This window comes from Cebus imitator, unplaced genomic scaffold (genome assembly GCF_001604975.1).
Source record: "Cebus imitator isolate Cc_AM_T3 unplaced genomic scaffold, Cebus_imitator-1.0 Scaffold179, whole genome shotgun sequence".
In the NCBI taxonomy this organism is placed as follows: Eukaryota; Metazoa; Chordata; class Mammalia; order Primates; family Cebidae; genus Cebus; species Cebus imitator.
This window is the reverse complement of record NW_016107494.1, coordinates 1,296,978-1,318,472: the sequence shown is the minus strand read 5'-3', so window position 1 is coordinate 1,318,472 and position 21,495 is coordinate 1,296,978. Positions and strand designations below refer to the sequence as shown.

Sequence of the window (21,495 nt, the reverse complement as noted above, 5' to 3'; positions counted from 1 at the left end):
GTTGTTTTGCCCTTCAGTTGATGCAGTTTCTTCATAGCATTGATGGTCTTTACAATTTGTAATGTCTTTGCAGTGGTTGGTACTGGTTGTTCCTTTCCATGCTTAGTGCTTCCTTCAGGAGTTCTTGTGAGGTAGGCCTGGTGATGACAAAATCTCTCAGCAGTTGCTTGTCCATAAAGAATTTTATTTCTCCTTCGCTTATGAAGCTTAGTTTGGCTGGATATGAAATTCTGGATTGAAAATTCCTTTCTTTAAGAATGTTGAATATTGGCCCCCACTCTCTTCTGGCTTGTAGGGTTTCTGCCAAGAGATTTGCTGTGAATCTGATGTGTTTCCTTTGTGGGTAACCCAACCTTTCTCTCTGGCTGCCCTTACCATTTTTTCCTTCATTTCAACCCTGGTGAATCTGATGATTATGTGTCTTAGGATTGCTATTCTTGAGGAATATCTTTGTGGTGTTCTCTGTATTTCCTGAATTTTAATGTCGGCCTGCCTTGCTAGGTTGCAGAAGTTCTCCTGGATAATATCCTGAAGAGTGTTTTCCAACTTGGTTTCATTCTCCCTGTCACTTTCGGGTACACCGATCAAACGTAGATCTGGTCTTTTCACATAATCCCATATTTCTTGAAGGCTCTGTTCATTTCTTTTCACTCTTTTTTCTCTAATGTGTCTTCTAGCTTTACTTCATTGAGTCGATCTCAATGTCTGATATCCTTTCTTCCACTTGATTGATTGAAACTTGTATATACTTCATGAAGTCCTCGTGCTGTGTTTTTCAGCTCCATCAGGTGGTTTATGTTCTTCTCTACATTGGTTATTCTAGTTAGCATTTTGTCTAACCTTTTTTCAAGGTTCTTAGCCTCCTTGCATTGGGTTAAAACATGCTCCTTTAGTTCAGAGAAGTTTGTTATTACCCAACTTCTGAAGCCTGCTTCTGTTAATTTGTCAAACTCATTCTCTGTCCAGTTTTGTTCCCTTGCTGGTGAGGAGTTGTGATCCCTTGGAGGAGAAGAGGTGTTCTGGGTTTTGAAATTTTCAGCCATTTTGCACGGATGTCTTCCCATCTTTGTGGATTTATCCACCTTTTGTCTCTGAAGTTGGTGACCTTTGAATGGGGTCTCTGAGTGGACATTCTTTCTGTTGATGTTGAAACTATTTCTGTTTGTTAGTTTTCCTTCTAACAGTCAGGCCCCTCTGCTACAGGTCTGTTGGAGTTTGCTGGGTCTGGTCAACTCCAGACCCTGCTTGCCTGGGAATCACCAGCAGGGGGCTAAGGAACAGCAAAGATCACTGACTGTTCCTTCCTCTGGTAGCTTCATCCCAGAAGGGCACCCCCCAGATGCCAGCCAGAGCTCTGTATTAGGCATCTGTTGGCCCCTTCTGGGAGGTGTCTCCCAGTCAGTATACACGGGAGTCAGGGAGCTACTTGAGAAAGCAGTCTGTCCATTATCAGAGTTCAAACACTGTGCTGGGAGACCTACTGCTCTCTTCAGAGCTGCCAGGCAAGGATGTTTAAGTCTGCTGAAGCTGTACCCATAATCATCCATTTTCCCATGTGCTCTGTCCCAGGAAGGTGGGGGCTTTATTTATAGGTCCCTGACAGGCTGCTGCCTTTTTTCAGAGATGCCCTGCCTAACCAGGAGGGAGTCTAGTGGCACAGCCTGCCTGCAGAGGCCTTGCTGAGCTGCTGCGGGCTCTGCCTAGTTTGAACTTTTCAGCAACTTTGTTTAAACAGGTGAGGTTAAAATCACATACTCAAGCAGCAGCAATAGCAGATGCCCCTCCTCCCACTGAGCTCCAATGTCCTAGGTCGAGCTCAGACTGCTGTGCTGGCTGTGAGAATCTCAAGCCAGTGGATCTTAGCTTGCTGCTCTTTGTTTGGGTGGGACCTGCCGAACCAGATCACTTGGCTCCCTGGCTTCAGCCCCCTTTCCAGGGGAATGAACAGTTCTGTCTCACTAGTGTTCCAGGTGCCACTGGGGTATGAAAAAAAACTGCTGTGACTAGCTTGAGGTCTCCCCAAATGGCCACCCAGTTTTGTGCTGGAAACCCAGGGTCGTGGTGTTGTAGGCGCTGGAGGTAGTCTTCTGGTGTGCAGGCTGTGAAGACGCTGGGAAAAGTGCAGTATCTGGGCTGGAGTGCATGGGACAGTCCCTAATGTCTTCCCTTGGCTAGAAGAGGGAGTTCCCCAACCCGTTGCACTTCCCAGGTGAGGTGATGCCCCGCCCTGTTTGGGATCACCCTCCTTGGGCTGTACCCACTGTCTAACCAGTGTCAATGAGATGAACCAGGCACCTCAGTTGGAAATGCGGCAATCACCTGCCTTCTGCACTGCTCTCACTGTGAGCTGCCCACTGGAGCTTTTCCTATTTGGCTACCTTGCCAACAATCCCTCTAGTAGCTTTTCTTTTTATCTTAGAAGTGTGATAGTTATTTTCAAGTTTTTTTGATGGGGGGATGGTGGGGAGATTGGGGAGTGATAACATGGGGAGAAATGCCAGATATAGGTGATGAGGGATGGAGGCAGCAAACCACATTGCCATGTATGTACCTATGCAACAATCCTGCATGATCTGCACATGTACCCCAGAACCAAAAGTTAAAAAAAAATTAGAAAAACAACTTTTACTGAAATAAAAATTAAAATAAAATAAAACTACTTACATTTGCTGCAAATCCACTTGATATCAATAAGTCCTCTGGAACTATGGACTCCATCAGCACTCAGGAAAGCATAGGATCCATTCCCTGTAATTTGAAACCTGAAAAAGAACACTCTAAATTAGTCTGGAAATCACTTACAGCTGTAATCAAAAAGACAATTAAGAATAGAATGATTTGAAATATACCAAACAGTGATTTCATAGAAAATATACCCACCCATCTTCATATGCTACATTAAAATATCTGGCATAGTAAGGGAAAATAAGACTGAATATAAGTATTTTAAGTGTTTGTTGGAGTTAAAACCTGTAACCCTATTTAAAGCAATTTGTAGACAGGCAGACAGACACCAGACACATATAGATATATAAAGACAGGGGCAAAACCATTATTTCCTTCCCCCTCTTCCTTCTTTCCTTCCTTCCTTCCCTCCCTCCTTCCTTCTTTCCTTTCTTCCTCTCTATATGGAAAGAAAGAGAGTGTTTGCCAAATTCAAAGATCTCTGAAATTTAAAAAAAATCAGTTTTCTGGCCTAATTTTAGTAGATGTACTTTTTCAAAAAGTAAAAATAAGATTTATATTTACTTGGTACTTTTGAAACATACTGCAGTAGAAACCTAAGAGACTGCTTACAATGTTTTTTTACATTTCATCTTCATGGATAGGAAAAATCAATATCATGAAAATGGCCATACTGCCCAAAGTAATTTATAGATTCAGTCCAATTCCCATCAAACTACCACTGACATTCTCCACAGAATTAGAAAAAAATTACTTTAAATTTTATATAAAACCAAAAAAAAAAAGTCCATATAGCCAAGAAAATCCTAAACAAAAAGAATGAGCTGGAGGCATCACATTACCTGGCTTCAAATTTGCTACAAGGCTACAGTAACCAAAACAACATGGTACTGGTGCCAAAACAGATATGCAGACCAGTGGAACACAACAGAGACCTCAGAAATAATGCCATGTCTACAACCAGCTGATCTTTGACAAAACTGACAAAAACAAGCAATGGGAAAAGAATTCCCTATTTAATAAATGGTGCTGGGAAAACTGGCTAGCCATATGCAGAAAACTAAAACTGAATCCCTTCCTTACATCTTACAGAAAAATTAACTCAAGATGAATTAAAGACTTAAATGTTAAACCCAAAACCATAAAAATCCTAGAAGAAAACTTACGCAGTACCACTCAGGACATAGGCATGGGCAAAGACTTCATGACTGAAACACCAAAAGCAATTGCAACAAAAGCTAAAATTGACAAATGGAATCTAATTAAACTGAAGAGCTTCTGCACAGCAAAAGGAAGTATCATCAGAGTGAATAGGCAACTGACAAAATGGGAAAATTTTTTGTAATCTACCTATCTGACAAAGGTCTAATATCCAGGATCTACAAGGAACTTAAACAAATTTACAAGAAAATAAAACTATCAAAAAGTGGGCGAAGGATATAAACAGCCACTTCTCAAAATAAGACATTTATGCAGCCAACAAACATATTAAAAAAAAAGCTCAGCATCACTGATCATTAGAGAAATGCAAATCAAAACCACAATGAGATACCATCTCATGCCGGTCAGAATGGCAATTATTAAAAACTCAAGAAACCATAGATGCTGGTGATGATGTGGAGAGATAGGAATGCTTTTACACTGTTAGTGGGAATGTAAGTTAGTTCAACCATTGTGGAAAACAGTGTAGAGATTCCTCAACCATATAGAACCAGAAATACCATTTGACCCAGCAATCCCATTACTAGATATATATCCAAAGGAATACAATTATTAGATCATAAAGGCACATGGACACATATATTTACTGCAGCACTATTTACAATAGCAAAGACATGAAATCAACCAAAATGGGCTATCAATGATAGACCGGTTAAAGAAAATGTGATACATAGTGGTACCACAGAATACTACGCAGTCATAAAAAGGAATGAGTTCTTGTCCTTTGCAGGGACATGGATAAATCTGGAAGCCATCATCCTCAGCAAACTAACACAGGAACAGAAAACCAAACACTGGATGTTCTCACTCATAAGTGACAGTTGAACAATGAGAACACATGGACACCTGGAGGGGAACAACACACACCCAGGCCTGTCAGGGAGTTGAGAGGGTGAGAGCATTAGGACAAATAACTAATGCATGTGGGGCTTAAAAACTAGATGTTGATAGGTGCAACAATCCACTATGGCACATACATACCTATGTAACAAACCTACACATTCTGAACTTGTATCCCAGAACTTACAGTAAAATTATATATATATATATAGTTTTTAAATTAGTTTTCTTTGTTGATAACCAAATCTTTACTTATTTATCAATACAATTTGTCCTGTCTCGCATATTCCAATATTTATATTATTGGTTGTTTTTATTATCTAGCACTTAACTAAAATAATAAGGCAGAAATACATATGTATCCGAGAAACAGTTATATAAATAAATAAAAAAGTAAACTAATAAAAAATAATCAAAAATTTAAAAAATAAATACAATATTGCTTATGATGAACATTTGGAAAGCTAAAGACAACTACGCAATCTTTAACTGTTTTATCCCAAGAAACACTTTATATATATATATATTTTTTCTTTTTTTTTATTGCATTTTAGGTTTTGGGGTACATTTGAAGAACATGCAAGATAGTCGCATAGGTACACACATGGCAGTGTGATTTGCTGCCTTCCTCCCCATCACCTATATCTGGCATTTCTCCCCATGTTATCTCTCCCCAACTCCCCACCCCCCACTGTCCCTCCCCTATTTCCCCCCCACAGACCCCAGTGTGTAATGCTCCCCTCCCCGTGTCCATGTGTTCTCATTGTTCAACACCTGCCTATGAGTGAGAACATGCAGTGTTTGATCTTCTGCTCTTGTGTCAGTTTGCTGAGAATGATGGTTAACAATTTTAATTCACTCAGGAAATGTTTACAGAAAAAAAAATAAATAAAATAAGCAATAAATAAATAAAAATAAATACTATTCATTGTGGCAGACATTTGAAATGTTAAAGACAATTATAAGGTCTTTAACTCTTTAAAGACAAAGAGATCTTACATAAACTTAATTAGCTGGAAAGAGGTACAAGTAATACATGAGTTTGGGTTTAAAATTGGCAGAATGGTTGAATTTGAATTAGCAAAAGAGCACCTATTGTCAAGCAAGAGCTTATTGTAAAGCAAGAGCTTGACAATAAAGATAAAATAACAAATAAAAATAAAAATGGAAAATTCCACCATGTGTTATTTACAAGGTGAGAAGAAAGTGGGTTACTCTAGTGTGTGCTTCAATGTGAAAGGGCCCATGTCATAGATAGGAGACTGAAAAGTTAATTACACATAGAATAGAGAAAGATTTGTTTATATTAACACAACCGAAAATGGTTAAAAAAATTTTATGCAACATCAGAATAAGAACATTCCTAATACATTGGAAACTCACCAATTATTGAATGTGCTGCCATTTGTCCATTTCCAAGAATCTTCTGGTTTTCTGCTTAGTCCAATCCAGTACATATCCGTTCCTGCGAACCTCTTCAAAAATTCCTTTCACAAAGCAAAGGGAATCATCAATTACTTAATATGTTACAGTACATTGCTGAACATGCTTCCCACACCAATTATTCCATCTTTTAGGATTCACATTCTGATTTGTCTTCCCTGGGGCTTCTAAAATAACAAACGGCACAGACACAGATATTTGTTAGTTTTGTCAGAAAGGCTTTCATTTTGCTTTTCTGCATCTTAAGTATCTTCAAATAGTTGGGCTATAATCAAGTAATTGATGCTGAGCTACACTCTGGTTATCTTTAAAGGTAGCTTCCATGTCTCTAGTTGGAAATTAATGACAAAACCATATTTGAGTTTATTTCCTTCGAGTTCAAATTCCTAAACCATTATGTTCTAGTCACAGATTGAATGACATAGGCTATCAATTAATATGATGTTAAATTTGCCTAGATGACAATATAAAACCTTAGCAAGTTCTATGAGATCTGATACAGCATCTTCTTCAAGGATGATAGAGAACTAATGTTTAGATATATTTTTGTGTGCACAGGTACTCTTCCAAAAGTCATAGAAGAGGGATTGCAGGGGGAGGAGTTTAATGGAAAATGTAAGTACTATTAGAATAGAAAAACCCAATGATAAATTACTTTGATTATATACTATAATATGAATGTCACTGATATTGTATTTTTTACATAATCAGATATGAAACTAACTTCTATATGAATATAATTTACTGAACAAAATATATTAAGTGATGGGTTTAGTTATTCCTCTATTGGCTTTTTGCTATTGAACCACAAACCTCTTCATCAGCTTTTTGTTCTTTAACTTGTATTTTAGGTTCTGGGGTATATGTGAAGGTTTGTTACATTGGTGAACTTGTGTTATGAAGGTTTGTTTTACAGATTATTTCATCACCCAGGTATTGAGCCATTAACCAATAGTTATATCCGTCATGTCTGTCATCACATAGTTCTGGGTTAATCACGGCAATGTGCTAACTGAGATCAATAGGACAGGACCAGAAAGTTTTTTATGTACATCATTTACATAAGTACTGAACAAACTTCTGTATTAAGCAATTAACTAATTAAATGTGAGTCTTATGCAGTCCTGTCAGTAGTAATTTTAGATCAAAGATAAAAGTAGACAGACTTATGAGTTAAGGGAACATTCAAAACAATTAATTCATCCATAACAAAAGAATTATAAAGTCAATCATGTAAACACCACTGCAACCATTGTGGTTCTGCTTTTAGCTCTTTGAGGAATTGCCACACTGCTTTCCACAGTAGTGGAGCTTATTTTCACTTCCACCAACAGTGTATAAGTGTTCTCTTTTTTCTGCAACCTCGCCAGCATCTGTAGTTTTTTGGCTTTTTATTAATATCCATTCTGACTGGTGTGAGATGGTATCTCATTGTGGTTTTGATTTGCTTTGCTCTAATTATCAGTGACGTTGAGCTTTTTTTCATATGTTTGTTGGCGGCATGTATGTCTTCTTTTAAAAAGTGCCTGTTTACATCCTTTGTCCAATTTTAATAGGGTTGTTTTTCTCTTGTAAATTTGTTTAAGTGCCTTTGTCTTGGCAGATGCATAGCTTGCAAAAATTTTCTCTCATTCTGCAGTTTGTCTGTTTACTGTGTTAATAGTTTCTTTTGCTGTGCAGAAGCTCTTACGTTTAAGTAGACACCACCTGCCAATTTTTGCAATTTTTTTTTCGCCATTGCTTTTGTTGTCGTCGTCATGAAATTTCCCTGTTTCAATGTCCAGGATGGTATTGCTTAGGTTTCCTTCCAGGCTTTCTATAGTTTTGGGTTTTACATGTAGAATTGACTTTTATATATGGTATAAGAAAGGAGTCCTGCTTCTAATCTTTTGCATATGGCTAGCCAGTTATCCAGCACAATTGATTAAACAGGGAGTTCTTTTCCTATTGCTTGTTTTTGTCAGCTTTGTCAAAGATGAGATGGTCATAGGTGTGTGGCCTTATTTCTGGGCTCTCTATTCTGTTCCATTGGTCTATGTGCCTGTTTTTCGTACCAGTACCACATTGTTTTGGTTACTGAAGTCCTGCAGTATAGTTTGCAGTCAGATAACATGATGCTCCCATCTTTATTCTTTTTGCCAGGATTGCCTTGGCTATTGGGCTCTTTTATGATTCCATATAAATTCTAAATTAATTTTTTCTAGTTTTGTGAAGAATGTCATTGGTAGTTTGATAGAAATAGCATTGAGTTTCTGTCCTTCAATATCATTCAACTGTTAACCTGTCAGTTCAGCCTGGTTAGAACTCTTGTTGGAGAACTGGTGCAATTGTTTGGAGAACATATAACATCTGGCTATTTGAGTTACTGGAGTTCTCGCATGAATTCTCTCATCTCTCTGTGGGTGTTACTTTAACTGCAGTGCATATTTAGTACTGTCAACAGACCTCTTTTATGTATGTTTTCATAGGGGTGAGTAATGGCTGTAGATTGTGCCTGGCACTCCTAGGCTGCCCACTGCAGCTCTTGGGTGATCTCAGTGTTTATGTTTCCTCCACAGCTTTGAGGCAGCAATGGAAGGGACCTTAGTTGTAGTTAAGGCCAACAGTCTTTTGCTTTTCTCCTAGGAGTTTCACTCCAGAGAGATGCAAGTAAGCAATCATTCAGTGCAATCAGCCTAGGATGGAGAGTCTGTGCTGTGGGCCCAAGCTGGGGGCTCCATGTCTGGTCAAGGTGAGTGGGCAGAGCCTGTGAAGATGGACTGGCCTCCTCTCCTGCAACTTACTGGAGGTGTGGATAAGAGACTTAGGGTCTTTGCTCCTTCGTTAGTCTGAGGGCAGCAAGGGTGGTTCCAGCGCAGAGGCAGTGGCAGAGAGGTTTTCATTGCCTCTGGAGGCTCTGTCCAGGACATTCCAGAGCTGCTACTGGCTTGACAGCTCTTGAGAGGGGTGGCTGGAGACTGAAACCTGGAGGACCCTCCTAGTGAAGAGACAAGGAGATGGGCACCCATGTAATGGCCTGGCCACTTTTTCATAGGGCTGCTGTGGCATGGCGGCGGCCATCTCCAGTCCCTATTCACCTCGAATTTTCCAATACCTCTAGGTACCAATGGTGAAGCCTGCAAAACAGCAAAGATCGTGGCCTGCCTCTCCCTCTGTGAGCTCTGTGTCAGGCAGGTACACACCTATTGCCGGCCCGAACACACCTGAAGGAAGTGGCTAGGGACCCTGATTGGATACCCTGCCCAGTGAGGAGGAACAGGATTGGGTAACCACTTATAAGAGCAGTCTGGCCACTTTTTTTGTAGAGCAGCTGTGCTGTACTTGGGGGCCACTTCCGCCCCTGGTCAACATGGATTCTCCAAAGCCTGAAGGCTGGATGACTAAGTCACCCAAACAGCAAAGATGGAGGCCCACGTTTCCCTCTAGGAGCTGTCTTAGGGAGGTGCAATGCTGTTATTGATGGCTGGATAGAATTCCAAGCCAGTAGGTCCCACCCTGTGAGGTGCCATGGAAGTGGGTCCTGCAGAATGTCGCTGCTCAGCCCCCTGGATTCAGCCCCTTTACTAGGGACATGTAAGGTAGTGTATAACCTCCCTCTTTGCTGGAGTTGCAACTACTTTTTCTAGGAAGCCTGGAAAGCCTGGCTAAGGCTCCCAGGTCTCTGCACGTGCCTGAGTGGCTGCTCTCCTGAGGCTCCAGGTTGCTCAGTCAGACAGAAGGCCTTGGTGGAGTTGGTTCACAAGGGGATCTCCTGACCTGAGGGTTGCAAAGATCCATGGGAGCAGCATGGGATCCTGGGGTTGGACATTCACTCACCACGTCCCTGGACAAGGAGAGGTTCCCCTGGCTCTGTGTCATTCCCAGGTTGGCTGTCTGCCTGCCTTGCTTTTCTCCATTGTCCATGGGTTGAGTTGTTTCCATGATGTGTTCCATTGCGTGTACCCTGGATATTTCAGTTGAAAGTGCTGTATTTACTTACCACTTCAGTTCCTCTCCGTGAAAGCTGTGCACACCAAATACTTCTAGCCGGAAATGTTGCCCACTCCCCAATCCCCAGCTTTTCTTTAAAAACTAGTCTGTTTTCTTACTCTGTGTCCCTAGAGTCCACGTGTCGCCTTCTTCACTTCCATTAATTCACTCGCTTCTTCAAAGTGCACATATTTCCTTCATATCCTTGTCTCTAAATTTCAAGAGCTGTATTTTATTTTTTTTAGTCTATGCTTGGTAGAATGCAAATTGAAATGGTTCAAAAAATAATCTACTTAATAATCTAAGAACATTTAATGAAGACATTTAGATACGGAAACAGTATGCATTGTGGTAAAGGACATGGCATCACGAGTCATCTTGCCTGGGTTCAAATCCCAGCTCAACAACTTATGGCTATAACATTGGCTGGGTTACATAACATTTTTGTGACCCACTTTCCCCTCCTTAAAGTAGGGAGAGTTATATAACTCCTTCATGGGTGTTACTAGAAAATTACATAAGTTTCAGTGCTTAGAACACTGTTTAGCACATATTGTCATATACAGTTGACTTAAACAATGTGGCAGTTAGGGGCACTGACACCCTGTGCAGTCAAAAGTTGTATATAATTTTTGACTCAAAAAGTCAACCATGCTGGGCATGGTAGCTCAAGCTAATTATAGCGCTTTGGGAGGCTGAGGAAGGAGGCTTGCTTGAGCCCAGTTTGAGATCAGTCTGGGCAACGTAGCGAGACTTCATCTCTACAAAAAATAAGCAAAATTAGCCAATGTGGTGTGCACCTGTAGTCCCAACTACTCAGGAGGCTGAGGTGGGAGGATTGCTTGAGCCCAGGATTTCAATGCTGCAGTGAACTGAGATTGTACCACCGCACTCCAGCCTAGGCAACAGAGTGAGACCCTTTCTTAAAAAGAAAACAAAAACAGAAAATGTAGCCACTAGTAGCCTACTGTTGACTGGAAGTCTTAATGGTAATATAAAAGTAAATTAACACATATTTTGTACGTTATTTGAATTATATGCTGTATTCTTACAAAAAACAAAGCTAGAGAAAAGATGGTATTAAGGAATCATAAAGAAGAGAAAATTTATTTACTGTTCATTAAGTGGAAGTGAAGCAACCTAAGTGTCTTCATCCTCACTGTTTTCATATTGAGTAGGCTGAGGAGGGGGAAGAAGAGCAGGGGTTGCTTTGGTGTCTCAAGGGTGGCAGAGGGAAGAAAATCCATGTATAAGTGGATCCACACTGTTCAAACCCATATTGTTCAAGGCTCAGTTGTATTATAGTATTAGCTATTATTGCTTTTATTATCTTTTTATAAAAATGTAATCTCTGAAATTACTGAAGACTTTTCTGTTTTCTTACCATATCTTTTTGTGTATCAATCTGAGCAAGTTCTGATTTCTGTAAACTGCAAAACATTTTACTGGCTGTCCAATTTCTGGTATCATCAGAAAAATAGAAACACTTATCTCTTACTCCAACCCAGTCCTCTGAACATACCACAGGTTTGGCATGTTTTAAGCACATGACTGAAAAAAAAGAAAGAAATGATAAGATAAAGCATAAGTTAAAAAGTGTTTCTACTCATTCTACTGTATTAATTTTATTTTTTGCTTCCATGGTTTGAAGCCTGTAAATTAGCTTCACCCCTAGAATGAAGATTAATTAACTTCCCCCATCTGTAAGGAAGATCATTTAGTGATCAAGCAGTATATGAGTTTTTTTTCTATTTTCCTGGCTTCTATTTTGAGAAATGGTGCTACTCATGTAGGGTAAACTCAAATGTAGGGCAAACTCCAAAGCCTGCACTCTCCACTCCACCATGATGTATATTTGTTGTTGTTGTTGCTGTTGTCGTAGTGCTCAGAAGTGGATACACACTACTACACAGGGTATAAAACATATTGTGTTTCAACTCTCTTTCTTTCTGCTCTTTTTTAATTTAAATTCTGGGATACATGTGCAGAACGTGCAGGTTTGTTACATAGGTATACGTGTGTCGTGGTGGTTTGCTGCACCTATCAACTTATCATCTGGTTTTAAGCCCTGCATGCATTAGCTATTTGTCCTAATGCTCTCTCTCCCCTTACCCACTACCCTTTCACAGGTCCCGGTGTGTGATGTTCCCCTCCCTGTGTCCATGTATTTTCATTATTCAACTCCCACTTGTGAGTAAGAACAGGCAGTGTTTGGTTTTCTGTTCCTGTGTTAGTTTGCTGAGGATGATGGCTTCCAGCTTCATCCATGTCCCTGCAAAGGACATTAACTCATTCTTTTATATGGCTGCATAGTATTCCATGGTATATACGTGCCATGTTTTCTTTATCCAGTCTATCATTGATGGACATTTGACTTGGTTCCAAGTCTTTGCTATTGTAAATAGTGCTGCAGTAAACATGTATGTGCATGTGTCTTTAGAGTAGAATGACTTATAATCCTTTGAGTATATACCCAGTACAGTAATGGGATTGCTGGGTCAAATGGGATTTCTGGTTCTAGATCCTTGAGGAATCACCATATTGTCTTCCACAATGATGGAACTAATTTACACTCCTACCAACAGTGTAAAAGTGTTCCTATTTCTCCACAGCCTTGCCGGCATTTATTGTTTCCTAACTTTTTAATAATCACAATTCTGACTGATCTGAGATGGTATCTCATTGTTGTTTTGATCTGCCTTTTTCCAATGACCAGTGATGATGAGCTTTTTTTCATATGTTTTTTGGCCACATAAATATCTTCTTTTGTCTTTCTGCTCTTTTCAATCAACAGGTAAATGAATATAAAAAACTTCTTGTAGAAACTCTTGTCTACATTTAACTTCCAGATGTTTGGACACCAATAACTTTAAGCTCTAATACTACAGTGACAGAGGAGACTATAAACAAGAAGACTATCAGCATTCTTGAGAATGACCAAAACCAAACCAAACTGAAACCAAACAAACAAGAATCCGCAGTGCTAAGCACTAACTTAGCCAACTTTAAGTGCTAAATTAAGCGAAGCATGCATATTGAAAATCAACTGCTGAGGGCTATTTGGCCATAATTAAATTCCACCTTTGGATCCATTTCACAAAATAAACCCATGGTACCCAGAGGAAATTTAACAACTTCATTTTTATAAATATTGCAACTCCTACAATGAGACAGTCTGGCAACAAGTCACATATGCCATTATTTCTTCATTTTATCTTTTAAGTCAATATGATAGTAAAGGAGTTCAGAACATGATGCCCCCAAATATGTCACTCTAGCATATAGACTATTTTGAGTTAAAGGCTCTTATAAAACAGCAGACGCAAGACAAAACACTCTGAACTTCCTTCTTTTCTTATAGGCAGGAGATAAAATACCTACGTGAAAGATAGCCTCTCTATACTAGAAGGAAAGTAACAGTCTTATAACCAAGGATAGGTAGTTGAGGCCAAAGGAAATGTGTGCAAACAGCGTTGGTTAAACTAACATTTATCTTTCTGGTCACTTTTCCACCCAATTAATTACCCTAGATCAACCCTCTTTTCCTTGCCACATTTACATAATTTATTACCTTTTGTTTAATTAAGTATCTAAATGTTCGACTCTAACTGAATTTTTAGGCTTTCATAAGGAAGACATACATGTCACAAAAAAAACTTATATTAAATAAATGCATGTGCTTTGCTCAAGTTGATGTGTCTTGTGCCCAATTTCATTCTCAGGCCCAGCAGCAAAACCCTGAGAGGTTAGAGGTAAAATTTTGCCTCTCGACTAATAGAAATAAGTAAATGTTTTATAGAACAATGGTTAGTGGCATAACTTACTTTTGATTTAAAAGAAATTAAAGGAATGCTACAATTATGGAAGTACAGCTGCATGATTTTTAAAATTTATCGTGCATTACAGTGATACAGACAAGGTTTTTGATCCTAGGTCTGGAATTTATTATTTGTGAGAGGCAACTTACTCATTCTGTCCTGTATATTTTTTGTCTGTAAATGGATTTTCTTATATCTGTGTCCTAGTCTAATGAGGATTAAATACAAATAGCAGAATATAGTGTATTTAACAGTGGCTTACAAACTCACAAACTTTTAAACAGAAAATTAGCTGTAACAAGTTCATAAAACTGATGTTTATGTGGGTTTTAAAAAAAATAAATGTAGAAATTGATCCTCCTGGCCTTAAACCTTGAAACTTACATTCGTCTTATTTGAGTTCCTTTTTTAGGAATCTGACCCTTAGGCCTCCCAGATAGTATCAGGAAACTGAAAGTCACCAGATCACCACATCCAGACAGTGACATCCCCAACTCCTCACTGTCATGACTGCCTAACCGACCACCTGCTCCCTGTTGACCCACTCTTCTTTTCTACCCCTCCCTAATTCCTATTGATCAACTCCCACTCCTCCTTTTTATCGCTCCCTAACTCTTGTTTTCTCACACATAGTTACCTTTCTTTCCTGCTGTATGAACCCCTAATTTTCGTCAGTTGGGTAAGTGAATTTGAGACTGATTTCCCATTCTCCCTGTTGCCATCTCCCAAATAAAAAGTCTTTTTCCCTGGCAGTAGTCATCGTCTTTGGGATTGGCTTTCTGTGCTGTGAGCAATGGGACCTAGACTGAGCCCCTGGCAATTCAGTAACATAGCTATTGCTATTGCCATCGGGGGTCATCTGAGAATTTAACATTATTTTTCTTAAATATCAAGAACTATAAAGTCAAGAACATAATTCTATTGTGAGACTAAGAGTGTTTTAGGGAGAAGCAAGGATTATGGTAAAACCTGTTGTACTGGTAAAAACTTGAGGACAAGTTCACTACAAAACCCTTTAATTACTCCAGATCTGGGAGATTTGGAGTTAGGCTTGACATAGAAATGGACCTCTCAGGTGTGAAGAACCATAAAAAGTGTATGAGTTTAACCACTTACCTATTATTGTAGAAATTAACACTATACTAATCAGGGAGCACATACCACCAAGGCAAATCTTCATATTGCAAACTGCAAATTAAATCAACACATATTAAAAAGTTTCTAAATAAACACTGACTGGATATTATCGCTTGTGTATTCCTCCCTCATAATTGTTAATCAAAAAATCATCAATAAAAGCATATACATCTCAAAATAATAAAGAATAGAAAACCATCACAAAGTGCAAGGAAGGTAAGTACCAAAAAAAGAAAAAAAAAAAAAAGATTGCTATAGCTGTTCAAATGGAGAGAGGGTGAGTGGAGAATCACTTAGTCTTAGGGGAATGAGGAAGGAAAGGAAAGGCTACTCAAAAGGTGGAAATAGTTTGAATGGGGGATTGTAAGCAAAAGAGCATAAAGATCATCAAGATACATGATAAGCATAAATGTTTATAACAGATATATAAGGCAATAAAATTGAAGACAGTAAAAAAAAAGTCATATGGTTATGACAAAAGATTTGAAATGATATATTTTTTTCTTTATTCTTTAAGCCATGGCAGAAAGAAACAGTGTGTTTGAGCAAGAAACTATCAAGATAAAAACCGTAATTTATTTATTTGTGGTAAGTAGAAAAAGTTAGAGAAGACACAGGATTTCCCACTTATGGAAAAGCTATGAGGTTAAGAACAAATAATAATTCTATTAATGATAAAATAATTGTATTTGATACATTATTAGTAGATGTAGAAACAATCTAGGAAGAATGAGTGTGTACATATATATATATGTATATATGTATATATATAATATGTGTATATATATAATATACATATGTATGTGTATATGCATATGTATGCATGGCTTAGCAGTGGGGAGATATTTTGAGAAATGTGCCTTTAGGTGATTTTGTCATTGTGTGAACATCATAGAGTATACTTACACAAACCTAGACAGTATAGCCTACTAACACCTAAGCTATATATTACAGACCGTTGCTTCTAGACTACAAACCTGCATAGCATGTTATTGCACTAATTACTGTAGGCAATTATAGCACAATGCTAAATACTTGCATACCTAAACATAGAAAAGGTACAGTAAAAATACCACATAAAAGATCAAAAATGAAACACCTTTGCAGGGCAGCTTCATTGCAATCTTATGGGTCCATTGTCATTATGCAATCTGTCATGGACCAAAACATTGCTCCGTGGTGCATGACTACATATGTATATAGTGTATATGTGCATAAACATCTATTGTGTATATATATATATATACACACACACATGTATGCATGCCTGTATGCATATATGCTTTACATGTATTTATATATATACATGTACATATATATACATATGTTCAAATATTAGAAAAGAGGACTTGAAGAAAGAAAAATTTAAAAAGAAGTTATAAGCTTTCTCTATTTCTTCAGAGCCTAAAGCAGCCTTAGTGAATGAAAACTAAAAAAGTTATTAGTTTTCATGATCACCAGACTACAGATAATGTGTAACAAAGCAATTTCAAGAAGGCATTGAGAGAAGCCAGATTCTAAGATGTTTATAAAGAGAATGTTTGATAAGAAGAGTTTGGTAATTTATCTTACATCAAGAGAAACAATAGCTAAAGAGAAAATATAAAATGAGTTTTCTTTTTTTGTTTTCAAGATTAGAGAAAAATGAAGAATAAGGAAGAGGAAAAGATAAAATCCACTGCACAAATTTCAGACACTCAAAAGAGTAATGTAACACTTAATATAAAACTCCAGTAATGAAGACAATGTGTTTTGAGGGAAAAGATTGGTGTATAGATGGATGAAACACAATAAGGAGTCCAGAAATTGACACACAAATATATTGTTAAATAATTTTTGCAAGGGTAACAAAGCAATGTAATGAGCAAGCCACACCTTACACAAAAGGTATTAAAATAATAGAAAAAAAGACTTTACCATAGTACAACATCATTTTACAACATTTAGTTAAGATATATCTTTGACTTGAACATAAAACCTAAAACTATAAAATTTCTAGAAAACAAAAGTTGTTTGTGACCATGAGAATTAATAAAGATGTCTTAGAGAGAGCAGAGAAAATACTGTATAAAATTAAAAGAAAATGATAAATTGAACCTAATCGAAGTTTAAGGGCCAGGCATGGTGGCTCACGCCTGTAATCCCAGCAGTTTGGGAGGCCAACCGACAGATCACCTGAGGTTAGGAATTCGAGACTAGCCTGGCCAACATGGTGACACCCCATCTCTACTAAAAATAAGAAAAATTCGCTGGGCATGATGGTGGGCACCTGTAATTCTAGCTACTCGGGAGGCTGAGGCAAGAGAATCCCTTGAACCCAGGATGTGGAGGCTGCAGTAATTGAAATCATGCCACTTTACTCCAGCCTGGGTGACAGAGTGAAACTCTGTCTCAATTAATTAAAAAAAAAAAAAAAAAAAGAAAAGAAAAATTTAAAACTTTTGCTCATTTCAAGTTACAAGATACTGTTATAAATATAAATATACAAGTTACAGACTGGGAGGAAATAGTTGTACTACATGTACCAAAAAAGACTAGTATCCTAAAATATTAAAAGGTCTGTAATTTAGAGATAGAGTACAAACAACTTGATTAAAAAATGAACCAACTTCTTGAACAAATACGAAAGAATACACGCAAGTGACCAAGAAGCACATAAAAGATGTTCCATATTATTAGTCACAAGAAAAATGCAAAATAAAACCACAATGAAATATGAGTGTGCACCACTTGCACTGTTAAAATGAAAAAGACTGACAGTGTCAAGCGTTAGGATACAGAGCAACCAAAACGCATACACCACCGGTTGAAGTACAAAAATGTACGAGCGTTTGGGAAAACTCTAGCAGTTATTATTTTTAATTAAAATGCATGTCTTTCCTTCTTGTTCTGGCAACTTCCTAAGGTGAACGAACACACAGCAGAGCAGTTTGAAAGAGGTCCCTTTTGGACCTGCTCGTAGGCCTCCATGACACTCCCCGGTACTTATTTTTATATAATCAAATTGTCTGAAAATATTGCAGATACAACTCTTCCGTTGCAATCCTTCTCCTTTGTACTTCCTTTTGTTTTCTTATATGTCTGGTTATCACCTTTAGCATTGCACTACACTATACCAAACAGTAGCAGTTACAGTCAACATTTTTTACTTGTTTTTAATCCTAAATGGAATGTTTAAGTTTTCATTATTAAGCACTATAAAAATGCTGTATAAATTTAACATATAACATTAGCAGATTAAGAAACAGTTTTTCTATTCCTTGTTTCCCAAGAGGGACTTAGGTAGACATTGAATGGTGTCAAATGCTTTCTTATCGTCATCAAACGCACTTATTGAATAATCCTGTGGTCTTTCAAAGCTTTTTAATGAGATAGCTTGTACTGCTTTTCTGAAATCAAAGCATTCCTAAGATAAATCCACTTGAATATCAATTTTTAACAGCTTTGTTGTATATAGTAAATAAATATTTTCTTGGGATTTGTACTTCTAATTTCATAAGAAAATGAATTTGTTTCTTTTTGTCTTGTTCTGACCTTGTTTAGAAATCAAAGAGCCTATTAAATCGGGGTAAATTTCTCATTTTGCTATTTTTTGAAGGATGTTCAATAGAAAAATTAGCTATCCTTTGAAAGATCAGTAGATTATTTTAACTGCCATTTCAATTTATTTATCTTTAATTTCTACAATTCTATGATTCTTTATTCTCATTACATAGTGGCATTTTATATTTTTTAGACATCTATGGTCTTTTTTTTCATATTTATAAATGCATTAGTGTTTTGGTTTGCTAGGGCTGCCATAATAAGCTGTCACAAAGTGGGAGGCTAAAATTAACAGGAATGTATTGTCATACAGTTCTAGAGACAAGAAGTTTAAAATTAAGATGTTGATAGGATGGGTTCCTTGTGAGGAAAGAATCTGTTCTGGGCCTTTCACCTTGGTTTGAAGATGGCATTCTCCCTGGGTGTGAGTCTGTCTCTGAATTTTCCCTTTTATGATAACACCAGCAATATTAAATTAGGGCCCACCCTATCAACCTCATTTTAACTTGGTAAAGACACTGTCTCCAAATCAGGTCACATTCTGAGGTACGGGGGTTAGAGCTTCAATACATAAATTTTTAAGGGAACAGAGTTTTAGCCATAATAATTGATAAATTATTTCCATAATGTTTTATTTAATTGTAATATTTGTGGGTTTTGTGATTATTTGTAGTTTTTTGATATTTTCTTTATCGTACCTTCTGCAAACTTTTAGACATCTAGTTCTTTAGTCTTTTCTAATAGCCACCGTTTGATTTATCTTTCTCATTTCTTCTGTTTTTCATTAACTTCTCCTATTACTTCTGTTTTTTTATTTGTATATTTTTATTTCACTCTATTGTTCCAAGATGCATGTTTCTTATCTATTTCGTTTGCATACTTTTGATATTATTTTAATATCTTTTAAATGAATGATATTGAATAAATATTTGAATGTTATTTCTTCAAATATTTCCTGTCGACTATTCTTTTTCTCTCTCTCTCCATTTCAGATTCTTGTTATCTAGAAGGTGGCGTTTCTACTTCTATTTTTCATATCTCTCAGGTTTTATTTTGTGTTTTATATTGTTTTCTTTTCTGTCATATTTTTAATAGAGTCTCCTAGGTCTTACTCACTCTTAATCAGCCTCCATTCTACTAATTAACTCATTTCAGTCTCATTATGTCACAATCATCAAGCCTCCTTCCAGAGTGAAACATTTGCTTTTTATTGTGGATAAGAGCGTTAAGCAACTTTTTTTGGGTGAAAGTACATTTTGAAAACATCCTTATTGAGATATAATACATGCAGCATAAAATTCTCCCCCAAAACCTTCTTATACACAAGCTTATACCCTCTCTTGCAGAAATAAAACTCTACTTGCTCTGGTAGTCTTCCACAATGCTCCAGAATGCTTCCCCCATGCCTCACTTACTCTAGTAGACTTTCACCATAAGTAAAGAGTCCACATTTTTAAGCTGTCCTGTATTTTATTTTATCTCTCCTTTACTTCCTTCTCATTCACTCGATAGAACTTACTGTTCCGACGTATGAGGCCATCAGATCGTGTATCTCTGGATTAATCATGACAGTGTTCTAACTGATGGAGATCAGTGCGAAAGGAATAGAAAGTTTTCACTTCTGTAGGACGCGCGGAGGAAGCTTCTCTGTTGGACAGGACAATTACCTATCAAGACTCTTACCCAATTCAGGTAGAAACTGTCAGTACTCACTTGAGATCAAAGACAAAAGCAGGCAGACTAGTTTAGGAAAATAATTTGAATTGTTAAAACTGACTCATCCATAACAAAAGGATCATGAAGTCAACCACGTAAACACCACGACAACCACGCTATGGAACATTTCCATCATCTTTCTTTTTTCCCTTTTGTAATTATTATCTTTTCTGACCCTGGTCCCCGGCAAGCATTAATTTGCTTTATATCAACAGAGTTTTTCCTTTCGTGAAACTTTTATTTCTTTTGAGACAGGGTCTCACTCTGTTTCCCAGGCTGGAGTGCAGTGGGGAAAACTTGGCCCACTGCAACCTTGACCTCCTTTTCCCAAGTGATCCCCCTGCCCTAGCCATCCAAGTAGCTGGGGCTAAAGTCATGCTCCATCATCCCCTGCTCATTTTATTTTTTGTAGAGACTAAGTCTCATTATGTTGCCCAGACTGGTCTTGAACTCATGGGCTTAAGTGGTCCTCCCACTTCAGTCACCCAAAGTGCTGGGATTACAGGCATGAGCCACCACGGCTAGCCCCTTTCATAGAATTTTATATAAATGGTATCGTAAGTAGTGTCTTGTCTCTGGCTTATTACATTTACAATAATGCTTTTGAGATTCACTCAAGTTGTTGTGCAGGTAAGTAGTTCATTCCCTTTTATTTCTGAGTACCATTCCTATTGTATGTTGTACCAGAAATTGTCTATCCCATCACGAGTTAATGGTCGTTTGTTGCTAGGGCGTGACTATTATGAATGAAACTGCTGTAAACAAGCATTCCGGTGAGGGCAAGTTTTCTCTTGGGTAAATTCCCAGAAATTGAATTGCTGCATCAGGTAAGTATGTTTATCTTTATCAAAAGGTGTCAGGGCTGGGCGTGGTGGCTCATGCCTGTAATCCCATCACGTTAAGAGGTCAACATGGGCAGATCACGAGGTTAGGTGTTTGAGACCAGCCTGGCCAACATGGTGAAGCCCTGCCCTGGGAAAAGTACAAAAAAAATTAGCTGGGTGTGGTGATGGGCACCTGTAATCCCAGCTATTTGGGAGGCTGAGATAGGAGAATCACTTGAACCTGGGAGGCAGAGGTTGCAGTGAGCAGAGATTGTGCCACTGAACTATAGCCTGGGCGA

The 21,495-nt window shown here is 37.8% G+C and overlaps 1 protein-coding gene across 1 annotated transcript; it reads right to left on the bottom strand.

Moving 5' to 3' along the window:
- Positions 1-2,628: 2,628 nt before the first annotated feature.
- CLEC2A (C-type lectin domain family 2 member A) lies at positions 2,629-11,707 on the bottom strand. Its single transcript, XM_017545384.2, has 3 exons — positions 11,543-11,707; positions 6,130-6,233; positions 2,629-2,762 (listed from the first exon to the last, which is right to left on the bottom strand). The coding sequence occupies exons 1-3, from the start codon at positions 11,705-11,707 to the stop codon at positions 2,657-2,659; spliced, it is 375 nt and encodes a 124-aa protein (XP_017400873.1). The 3' UTR covers positions 2,629-2,656.
- Positions 11,708-21,495: the final 9,788 nt, after the last annotated feature.

Bases quoted from the DNA above. Each gene is read 5' to 3' on its own strand.
- CLEC2A (XM_017545384.2), bottom strand. From the start codon at position 11,707: ATGTGCTTAAAACATGCCAAACCTGTGGTATGTTCAGAGGACTGGGTT. The intron at 6,234-11,542 runs GTAAGAAAACAG...GCTTTGTGAAAG, and splicing joins TTGATACACAAAAAGATATG to GAATTTTTGAAGAGGTTCGC. The intron at 2,763-6,129 runs GTGAGTTTCCAA...GTTCTTTTTCAG, and splicing joins GGCAGCACATTCAATAATTG to GTTTCAAATTACAGGGAATG.